The sequence below is a fragment of the Rhinoraja longicauda genome, chromosome 41, assembly GCF_053455715.1.
Source record: "Rhinoraja longicauda isolate Sanriku21f chromosome 41, sRhiLon1.1, whole genome shotgun sequence".
Classification (NCBI taxonomy): domain Eukaryota; kingdom Metazoa; phylum Chordata; class Chondrichthyes; order Rajiformes; family Arhynchobatidae; genus Rhinoraja; species Rhinoraja longicauda.
This window is the reverse complement of record NC_135993.1, coordinates 7104845-7116534: the sequence shown is the minus strand read 5'-3', so window position 1 is coordinate 7116534 and position 11690 is coordinate 7104845. Positions and strand designations below refer to the sequence as shown.

The window sequence follows — 11690 nt, the reverse complement described above, 5'->3', positions numbered from 1 at the left end:
CCCCCCTTCCCACTCCAGTCGCCAGGTGGGTTCGTCACCGACAACGGTGTGCGTCTCTTGCAGAAAACACACCGCATATTTCCCTTCTCTCAGGACTGATAAATGCTGAAATCTGCGAAAGCTCGCTCTACTGCCATTTAAATTTAATGTAACTACTGTGAATTTGCAAACACGTTGGAATTATTTCCTCACATTGCTCTTGGTCACAGAACCTTCCCCCTTGAGGAACCTTGAGAAATCCCCAAGCTGAAGCCTCACAGACGCAGGAATATCACTTTCCTTGCTGCCAAGGATGCTTTCAAGATCCTCAATAAATCCTGGCAGATCTCCCCACCGCCTCTTCGCTGTTTCAACTTTAGTCTTGTGACTTTTAGATGTTTTGAGAAAGTCCTGAATCTCACGGATAAGGGTTACGTTAAACACAGCCCTGAAGTCTGGGCGCTCCGCCAACCCACTCACACCTGGAGCAGCAGCCTCCTCTACACATCGCTCAAGGCCAGTGTCAGAGTCCGTGGGACTACAGCTTGCTGAAAGCTCACTCACCCCACTGCACAGGCCGAGCCCATCACTCTCCCCCTCCTCCGGCATGACACCACCCCCAGGATCAATGCCGAGGGAGGGTCCCGATGCCTCTGACAGCAACAAGCTGTCCGGTAAAAGGCTAGGCTCCTGCACTCTCCCATCACACCCCACTTCTGGGTCTGGGGAAGAAAAAAACAGCAGGCACCCCCGGGGTCCCAGGTGTTCTTGGAGTCTCCCCTACTACCTCAACCGGTGAGGCATCACACCCCTCATCACCTCCACTGGTTCTAATACAGAGCACAGAGTGGAACGTTTGATCTCCCGATCCTCCCCCCTCAGGCTGACTCTGCTCATCCCCCATCCCAGGGGGCACATTTCCAGGGGAGTCAGACCCATCAACCGGCGTGCCATCACCCTCAGAAGGCCCCTGAAACGAGGGGACCTCCTCCGACCCAGCGGACACGCTCCCAGGGGCACCAACCCCGCTACCCGATGAGATGACTCCCTCGGAAAGCCCCTGAGACGAGGGGGCCGCCACCAACCCAGAGGACACGGTTTCAGGGGAGGCGGTCCCAGTAACTGATCTGGTAACACCTGCAGAAGGTCCCTGAACCAGAGGCTCATCCTCCGGCCCACAAGTCTCCAGTCCGTGGTCACCGCCCTCGTCAGGGGTGGGAAGGTCTCGAAATATCCGTCCCCCTTACTTTGGGCCCACGCTCATGCTCTTCCTCGCTTTCCGACAGCCTTCTTTTTTGTCCCGGTGACCGGGGGAGGTGCGGTGACCTCCATAGAGGAAGGGTCCTCCGCCTCCGCACCACCCGCTGCCCCCTTTCTACTCCCATGTTTGCTCCCACCTGCCCCCTTCCGGTTCACCTTAGCTCCTTGCTGAGCCAAACCAGGTGCGCCCTGGACTTCACTGGGCCCACTGGGCAGGAGCCCATCTGCTATTGATTGATTCCCTTGGAGGGGGCTTATTCTTCTTCTTATCCTTATCACTTTTCTTCCCCTTCTGCGTCTCCCAACCTCCCTCCCCCCCTTCACCCTTCCCCTGCGCCTTGCCATCTACCACCTCCACAGGTTCAGGGCATAGAGAGCGGGGGTCCTCACTGCTCCGGGTCACCAAGGTAGTACTTGCAGCCTCTGATGGGTTGGCAGTGCCGTCCCGGGTCACCGAGGCGGAGCTAGCAGCCCCAGCCGAGTCAGCAGTTCCACCCCGGGCCACCGAGGCATGGAGGGCCGCCCCGGTTGGGCCAGCACTGCATTCCTGGGCCCCTGCGTTAGAATTTCTCGCATTGGCCCGGCTCCTGGGACACTCTCTACGGAGATGTCCAAACTCCTTGCCACGCATGACACTGTGCCTCTCCCCAGCTCCAATACACGCGATTGGAGAGACCCTTATGCTCCACAGCGAAGCTCCCCTCGGCACCCAACCCCACTTCCACCTTCATAAACACGCGCCTCTTGAAGCTCAGCACCCCTTTCTCATACGGGTCATTCCCGGGGTGCATGAGCCTAGTAAGCTTAGACCGCACCTCCCCAATCTTCTCCAAGTGTGGAAGGAGTTTTGCATCCCGGAGAAACGTGGGACAATTCCGTAGGAGAACCGATTTTACATTGGACACCCACGGTTCCACCTGTAGATGGACCCCCTCCACCGTGAGCCCCTTCTCCAACACTTGGGCCACATCCTTCCGGGACTTCAGTATCAACTGAACCTTCCCTCCTGCACTCTCGGAAGAGGCAATGACATCCCTCTTGAACAGATCATGCAAGCCCTTTGCAATTGCAGCCCTGCTCCACACGAACCCGGTTTGAACCGAGATCCCATAAATATCCCAGTCCAAGTCAACATGAGGCTCATCCACGAGTGGCCTCGAAGCCGCCGTCGAAGCCGCCGCTGCGTAACTCTGAACCTTAGGCCGAGCTCCCGCCATCTTGACAGTGGCACACCCCAGCTCCAGGGACAGCAGCACCTCAGCTCAAAAGCGATCCTCAGAGACAGTCACAGTCTGAATAAGCAGCAGATGCAGTTTCCTCCAGCCGAAGATAGGAAAGTCCCCAAGCTCACCTCCACAGTCCAGAGCAGCTTTTGGAAGGCTCTTCAAAGCCCCGACGGAAGCAAAAGATACCCTCTTCACGTTAAGCCCAGGCAACAGCACTGTGCAAAACGGTATTGGGGCAGAGAGTCGGTGCTATAAATATCAAAGACACCGAAATCATTCCTACCCACGATCTCCAGGCACTCTTGGCAATCCGCCAGCCACGGCTGCTCCCACCCGCGGTGCAGAGGAACTCAGGAATTCCACACGAAATGGAGAAATCCTTAAACAAAGGAAAGTTTCCACAGTCCGACGTTCGGTCAAACTATGAAATCTCACTGCAACTGTTCCTCCTCCTTCGACAAGAACCTTGAAAGGTTACTTCAAAACTTCTCAGTCGCCGGACCTCTCTCTCTCTCTCTCTCTCTCTCTCTCTCTCTCTCTCTCTCTCTCTCTCTCTCTCTCTCTCCCTCTCTCTCTCTCTCTCTCTCTCTCTCTCTCTCTCTCTCTCTCTCTCTCTCTCTCTCTCCCTCTCTCTCTCTCTCTCTCTCTCTCTCTCTCTCTCTCTCTCTCTCTCTCTCTCTCTCTCTCTCTCTCTATATATATTTTTATATACATCACTATAACTCTCTCTCCCTTTCTCATCACAGGTTGAATGAAAACATGAACGTGTGTGTGGCCGATTTTGGACTCTCCAAAAAAATCTACAACGGTGATTACTACCGCCAGGGCCGCATCGCGAAGATGCCGGTGAAGTGGATCGCCATTGAAAGCCTGGCGGACCGGGTTTACACCAGCAAGAGTGACGTGGTACGAACATTGAACGCCGAGCGTAGTACCTCCTCGCGGCACGCGATGGCTTGGTGTGCCCGCGATGACTGGGCCGTCAGGGCTAGGCTGACGGTCCCCGGTCAGCGGGGAGTGGACCCTAAGGCCCCTGAGATACGGGTGTCATAATTAGTCGTCGTTTTAGAGTTTAGAAGGACGAGGGGGCGACCTGATTGAGGCTCACCGAATAGTGAAAGGCTTGGACAGAGTGGATGTGGAGAGGATGTTTCCACTGGTGGGAGAGTCCAGGACTAGAGGTCACAGCCTCAGAATTAAAGGACGTTCCTTTAGGAAGGAGATGAGAAGGAATTTCTTTAGGCAAAGGGTGGTGAATCTGTGTGGAATTCTTTGCCACAGACGGCTGTGGAGGCCAAGTCAATGCATATAGTTTTAAAGCAGAGATAGATAAGATTCTTGATTCAGGGGTTATGGGGAGAAGGCAGGAGAATGGGGTTAGGAGGGAGAGATAGATCAGCCAAGATTGAATGGAGGAGTAGACTTGATGGGCCGAATGGCCTAATTCTGCTCCTATCACTTATAACCATGAACTTATGAACTTGTAGAAACGAGGAACTGCAGAAGCTGGTTAACTCACAAAAGGACACAAAGTCTTTAGTTTAGTTTGGTTTAGAATCAGAATCAGAATTCAGAATTACCTTTATTTGTCATCCAAAAAACAGGGCTTTTGGACGAGATTTCGTCACCCACAGTCCAACAACAGAGCAATAAAATAAGCAAATCACACAACCCCAACCAACACAAAACACAAAACACAAAGAAACATCCATCACAGTGAGTCAATAGACAATAGACAATAGGTGCAGGAGGGGGCCATTCGGCCCTTCGAGCCAGCACCGCCATTCAATGTGATCATGGCTGATCATTCTCAATCAGTACCCCGTTCCTGCCTTCTCCCCATACCCCCTGACTCCGCTATCCTTAAGAGCTCTATCCAGCTCTCTCTTGAATGCATTCAGAGAATTGGCCTCCACTGCCTTCTGAGGCAGAGAAATTCCACAGATTCACAACTCTCTGACTAAAAAAGTTTTTCCTCATCTCCGTTCTAAATGGCCTAACCCTTATTCTTAAACTGTGTGGCCCCTGGTTCTGGACTCCCCAACATTGGGAACATGTTTCCTGCCTCTAACGTGTCCAACCCCTTAATAATCTTATACGTTTCGATAAGATCTCTTATACGTCTCCTCCAGTGCCCTCCTCATTGGCACCTGTACCGAGCGAGGTACAGTGAAAAGCTTGCTATCTAGTCAGCGAAAACACCATACGTCCTTACAGTCAAGCCTTCCACAGTCTACAGATGCAGGATAAAGAGAATAACGTTTAGTGCTAGATAAAGTCCAGTAAAGTCCGATTAAAGATGTTTTGAAGGTCTCCAATAAGGTAGATGGAAGTGTAGGAAGAATGCCGGTTTAAACCGAAGACAGACACAAAAATGCTGGAGTAACTCAGCGGGACAGAATCTCTGGAGAGATGGAATAGCTGACATTTCGGGTCGAGACCCGTCTTGAGACTGAGAGTCAGGGGAAAGAGAAACTAGAGATATAGACGGTGGTATAGAGAGATATAGAATAAAGGAATGGAAGATATGCTACAAGGTACAGGTGATAAAGGGAACAGGCCATTGTTACTGTGGGCAAGGTGAAAATGAGTTACAGACAATGAGACTCCATCTTCCAAGATTCCAAGATGGCGTCCGACCCAGGCAACCATTTGCCTGCTGTATCTCACAGAAGCAGATCTCCAAACTCAAATTACAGTCGCCCCACACTCTTAAATCTCTACTCCTACAGCAACTATGCTAATTGCTCGATTGTAATCAAGTATTGTCTGTCTGCTGGCTGGTTAGCACGCAACAAAAGCTTTTCACTGTACCTCGGTACACATGATAATAAACTACACTGAACTGGAATCTAGTTGGTTATAGGGGGATATGGCCTACGCTCCCGAGAGGAGCAAAGGGCTTAAGAAAGAAGATAGGGGGATATGGGGGCTGACCACATTGTCTCTCTCACACTCTCTCCCTCTCTCCTCCTCTCCCCCTCTCTCCCTCTCTCCCTCCCTCCCTCCCTCCCTCCCTCCCTCCCCTCCCTCCCTCCCTCCCTCCCTCCCTCCCTCCCTCCCTCCACCCCTCTCCCTCTCTCTCTTCAACCCCTTTCCTCTCTCTCTCCCCCTCTTTCTCCCTCTCCCCCTCTCCCTCTCCCCCTCCCCCTCTCTCCCCCTCTCTCCCCCTCTCCCTCCCCCTCTCCCTCTCTCTCTCTCTCTCTCTCTCTCTCTCTCTCTCTCTCTCTCTCTCTCTCTCTCTCTCTCTCTCTCTCTCTCTCTCTCTCTCTCTCCTCTCTCTCTCTCTCTCCCCCTTCCTCTCCCTCGCTCTTCTCCCCCTCCCTCCCCCTCTCTCTCTCCCTCTCCCCTCCCCCTCTCCCACCCCTCTCCCTCTCCCTCTCCCTCTCCCTCTCCCTCTCCCTCTCCCTCTCCCTCTCCCTCTCCCTCTCCCTCTCCCTCTCCCTCTCCCTCTCCCTCTCCCTCTCCCTCTCCCTCTCCTCTCCCTCTCCCTCTCCCTCTCCCTCCCCTCACCCTCCCTCCCTCTCCCTCTCCCCTCCCTCTCCTCTCCCTCTCCCCTCTCCCTCTCCCTCTCCTCTCCCTCTCCTCTCCCTCTCCTCTCCCTCTCCCTCTCCCTCTCCCTCTCCCTCTCCCTCTCCCTCTCCCTCTCCTCTCCCTCTCCCTCTCCCTCTCCCTCTCCCTCTCCCTCTCCTCTCCCTCTCCCTCTCCCTCTCCCTCTCCCTCTCCCTCTCCCTCCCTCCCTCCCTCTCCCTCCCCCTCCCCCTCCCTCCCCCTCCCCCTCTCCCTCTCCCCCTCCCCCTCTCCCTCTCCCCCCCTTCCTCTCTCCCCCCTCCCTCCCCCCCTCCCTCTCCCTCTCCCCCTCTACCTCTCTCTCTCTCCCTGTGCAGTGGTCGTACGGCGTCACCATGTGGGAGATCGCCACTCGTGGTCAGACCCCGTACCCCGGCGTTGAGAACAGCGAGATCTACGACTACCTGCGGCAGGGCAATCGTCTGAAGCAGCCGCCCGACTGTCTGGATGCGCTGTGAGTACCTGCCAACCCTCGGGCCAAGCCCCGCTCCGTCCCTGAGCCCAGAGACTCCCCCATCTCCCCCTAACCCCGCTCCACATGTTTGTAGCTTCACTGTGTTGGAAGGAACTGCAGATGCTGGTTTACACTGGAGAGAGGCACGAAATGCCGGAGTAACTCGGCGGGACAGGCAGCATCTCTGGAGAGGAGGAACGGGTGACGTTTCGGGTCGAGACCCTTCCTCAGAGTTCTTCAGATCCATTCCTGGACAGAGAACCCTTGTGGAACAGTGGAGCATTTCCTGAACGGCTTATTAGTTTAGAGATACAGCGCGGAAACAGGCCCCTTATGGACAACCCCAAACATGCCAGCCCAGCAGTTTAGTTTAGTTTGGAGATACACCGAGTCCACATTGACCCCAGCGATCCCCGTTACACTAACACTATCCTACACACACTAGGGACAATTTGTTGTTACGTTTGCCCAGCCAATTAACCCACAAACCTGCACGTCTTTGGAGTGTGGGAGGAAATCGAAGATCTCAGAGAAAACCCACGCAGGTCTCGGGGAGAACGTACAAACTCCGTACAGACAGCGCCTGTAGTCGGGATCGAACCCGGGACTCCGGCGCTGCATTCGCTGTAAGGCGGCAACTCTACCACTGCGCCACTGTGACCGCCCTGTCCATGTCCTACCTGGGTTACAAACAGCTGACTTATGGACAACCCCAAACATCCCAGCCCAGCAGTTTAGTTTAGTTTAGTTTAGTTTGGAGATACACCGAGTCCACATTGACCCTAGCGATCCCCGTTACACTGACACTATCCCACACACACTGGGGACAATTTACAATCTTCACCAAAGCCAATTAGCCCACAAACCCGCACGTCTTTGGAGTGTGGGGGGAAACCGGAGCGCCCGGGGAAAACCCACGCGGTCACGGGGAGAACGTGCAAACTCCGCACAGACAGCACCCGTAGTCAGGATTCAACCTGGGTCTCTGGCGCTGTGAGGCAGCAACTCTACCGCTGTGCCACCGTGCTGGGGGGGGTGGGAATGGATAGGGACAAGAGGCATCATTTTGGGCGAAGATGTCCAGGTGATGTTTTGGGGGGTCGGGACTCTTCTTGAGTTATTATTAGTCTTGAAGAAGGGTCCTGACCTGAGACGTCACCTACTGTACCTATGTTCTTCAGAGATGCTGCCTGTTACGCGCTGAGTTACTCCAGCACGTTGTGTCTGCCCAGCATTTGCTCTGGTTTGTTTTAGATTTCCCGCTTTGGTAAAGCAGCAGCTACAGTTCTTTGTACAGGAATAAAACTGCGGATGCTGGTTTTAATCGAAGGTAGACACTAAACATAGAAACAGAGAAACATAGAACATAGGTGCAGGAGGAGGCCATTCGGCCCTTCGAGCCTGCACCGCCATTCAATATGATCATGGCTGATCATCCAGCTCAGTAGCCTGTACCTGCCTTCTCTCCATACCCCCTGATCCCTTTAGCCACAAGGGCCACATCTAACTCCTTCTTAAATATAGCCAATGAACTGGCCTCAACTACCTTCTGTGGCAGAGAATTCCACAGACTCACCACTCTCAGTGTGAAAAAATGTTTTCTCATCTCGGTCCTAAAAGACTTCCCCCTTATCCTTAAGCTGTGACCCCTGGTTCTGGACTCCCCCAACATCGGGAACAATCTTCCCGCATCTAGCCTCTCCAACCCCTTAAGAATTTTATATGTTTCTATAAGATCCCCCCTCAGTCTTCTAAATTCCAGCGAGTACAAGCCCAGTCTATCCAGTCTTTCTTCATATGAAAGTCCTGCCATCCCAGGGATCAATCTGGTGAACTGCTGGAGTAACTCAGCGGGTCAGGCAGCATCTCTGGAGAGAAGGAATGGGTGACGTTTCGGGTCAATAGGCAATAGACAATAGGTGCAGGAGGAGGCCATTCAGCCCTTCGAGCCAGCACCGCCATTCAATGTGATCATGGCTGATCATTCTCAATCGAGACCCTTCCTCAGACTGAAGTTCTTTGCATCTACATATTGACTGGGATTTTCTATACAGGTACGAGCTGATGTACTACTGTTGGCAGCTGAACCCCAGAGAGAGGCCCACCTTCGAGATCATCTGCTGCCAGCTGGAGAAGATTCTAGAAGACCTGCCGCCCCCCGCAGACCCGGAGGAGATCCTGTACGTCAACATGGAGGAGGGGGGCGGGCGGCGGGAGAGCTGCAGCGAGCAGGGAGCGGTGGGAGGCCGAGACCTGGAGGAGTGCCTGAAGGAGTCGGGCCTACAGTTCTCCAAGGGGCCCACGGCCACCACCTTGGCCGACGTCCACCAGATGGACGCCGTCGACCGCTACGTCCTCTGCCCGCCCGCCGAGACCGCCCGCCTCATGGCCATGGCCTCGCTGCCCGTCCCCGGCGACCGGTGCTGGCCCAGCGAGGACCTCCCGCTGGACGAGACGTGCGGGGGGGAGTGCGCGCGAACGCAGAGAGGCCGCGGCCGCGAGGCAGAGAGGCCGCGGCCGTGAGTCAGCCGAGCTGGACTCTTTGTCACTTGGACCTCAATGGGACGAGGAACCACCTTCTGCTGGAGAAGCCTCGGCAACTGGGCCCCGTTGCCGCGGACAACTGATCAAATGAACCATCCCCCAAGTCCAATCTATCGGAAGCCAAATCCACTCGAATTCCGCTTGTCTTACGCTTGGCGCATTCCATTTCCTGAGGGAACGGGAAGCCTCCAATGTCTTTCTCCTGGGGTCCACCATCCACCAGGAACTGAGGAGGGTCTCGGCCCACTCCTTCTCTCCAGAGATGCCGCCTGACCCGCTGAGTTACTCCAGCATCTTGTGTCCACCAGGAACTGATGCCCTCTCACTGCCTCCCAGCACCCTCCCCTCGTCCACGCCACGCCCAGGAGTCTCGGCTGCCTCGTAGAAGTTTCATCCAATTTCTGTCAGAGACTTATGGAAGTCAGACATTTAACGCTGGGATGTGTTCCTGTGAACTCCTGAGGTGAACGTCAAAGGGTTAAGAGTTTGGGGGGGTGGGGGGGGAGAAGGGGGAAACTTCGCTCCATGAATCTTACTCCGGTCCTGATAGCTTTTCTACAGGGCAATGGGGAAAAAGCAAATATATGTGGTACTTCAAGAGATTTATAGAGAGTGCAACAGATGAGAATTTCCTCAAAATGAATCCTCTTCTTTAAAATATTTATAATAAAACTGAAAGACGACCAGGGTAAGCCTTTTGTACTACGTAGAACATGGAACATAGAACAGCACAAGAACAGGCCCTTTGGCCCGCAATGTCTGTGCCGAACATGATGCCAAGACCATCTGTTACCGACCTGCACATAATCCATAACCCTCCATTCCCTGCATATCCATGTGCCCATCCACAAGACTCTTAAATGCCACCATTGTATCGGCCTCCAGCAGTGCGTTCCAAACATTCGCCTTTCTCTGTGTATAAAAACATGGTTGTGAATTGGAGACAAACCAGGGCACCTAAGGTCTGAGTAAATGTTAGTCGTCGAGCGTTTTCCTCAACATCCCAACTCGGGTGAAGCGGGTGAACTCAACATTGGCCAAACTTGACCTAGTCTCACTCAATAAGGTATCCTTCTTTTGTCACTGAGATACAGTGACCTCCTCCCTCCATGGAAGTGATTCCTGCATAACAAGGTACACGCGGACATTAGTCTAACTGGTTTATTGGCACGTGTACCGAGGTACAGTAAAAAGCTTTTGTGTGCTAACCAGTCAGCGGAAAGACAACACACGATTACAATCGAGCCGTCCACAGTGTGCAGATACACGATAAAGGGAATATCGTTTAGTGCAAGGAAAAGTCCAGTAAAGTCCGATTGGAGATAGTCTGAGGGTCTCCAATAAGGTGGATAGTAGTTCAGGACTGCTCTCTAGTTGGTGATAGTGGCCTGATAACAGCTGGGAAGAAACTGTCCCTGAATCTGGAGGTGTGCGATTTCTCACTTCTGTACCCTTTGCCTGAAGGGAGAGGGGAGAAGAGGGAGTGGCCGGGGTGAGACTGGTCCTTGATGATGCTGCTGGCCTTGCCGAGGCAGCGTGAGGTGTAGATGGAGTCGATGGAAGGGAGGTTGGTTTGTGTGATGGTCTGGGCTGCGTCCACAATTCTCTGCAATTTTTTTGCGGCCTTGGATGGAACCGTTCCCAAACCACGCCCTGATGCGCCCCGATAAAACGCGCGGGGTGAGACTGGTCCTTGATTATCGTTCTCCGAGGTTGCTACTGTGAGAATTTTGAGTTCTTTGCACCAGTCTCCAAGGCTGAAAAGGTACAGACACTGTAGGGGTGCCAACTATCTCACTCCCAAATAATGGACAAGGTGACGTCACCGCCCCGCGCCCCACGTGACCTCAGTCAGCCAGCGGCCACGTGCTCCTGCTCCACCAATGGAGGCCGCCCGGGCCAGGAGGCGGGTTACTATGCAACCTCTGTTAGGTGGCGCCCGGGCCCCCGGGCCTATAGTGTCCGGGCCTACAGTGTCCGGGCCTACAGTGTCCGGGCCTCCAGTGTCCGGGCCTACAGTGTCCGGGCCTACAGTGTCCGGGCCTCCAGTGTCCGGGCCTACAGTGTCCGGGCCTCCAGTGTCCGGGCCTCCAGTGTCCGGGCCTCCAGTGTCCGGGCCTACAGTGTCCGGGCCTACAGTGTCCGGGCCTACAGTGTCCGGGCCTCCAGTGTCCGGGCCTACAGTGTCCGGGCCTCCAGTGTCCGGGCCTACAGTGTCCGGGCCTACAGTGTCCGGGCCTACAATGTCTGGGCCTACAGCGCCCCCCGTGCCTAATACGGGACAAGGGCAGTCCCGTGCGGGACAAACCAATTTAGCCCAATGTACGGGATCTCCTGGCTAATACGGGACAGTTGGCAACCCTAAGACACTGTGGCCTCTTTACCTGATGTGCACACTCCACTTCAAGCTCACTTGCACACAATTGGAAGAGATCCAGAATGGTGGAGCGGGAGCACGTGGCCGCTGGCTGGGTGAGGTCACGTGGGGCGCGGGGCGGTGACGTCACCCTTTGTCCCTTATTTGGGAGTGAGGAAGTTGGCAACCCTACTAATACGGGACAAGGGTGGTCCCGTACGGGACAAACTAATTTAGCCCAAAATGCGGGATGTCCCGGCTAATACGGGACAGTTGGCAACCCTACGTTGAACATGCGATA

General features: G+C 54.4%; 1 protein-coding gene across 1 annotated transcript in view; it reads left to right on the top strand.

Moving 5' to 3' along the window:
• LOC144611735 (tyrosine-protein kinase receptor UFO-like) overlaps positions 1–10825 on the top strand; it is a 105208-nt gene extending 94383 nt beyond the window's left edge. Inside the window, 4 exon segments of the mRNA XM_078430967.1 lie at positions 1600–1646; positions 3212–3371; positions 6353–6489; positions 8544–10825. Coding sequence (XP_078287093.1) covers positions 1600–1646; positions 3212–3371; positions 6353–6489; positions 8544–9012 — 813 coding nt within the window. The 3' untranslated portion in view covers positions 9013–10825.
• Positions 10826–11690: the final 865 nt, after the last annotated feature.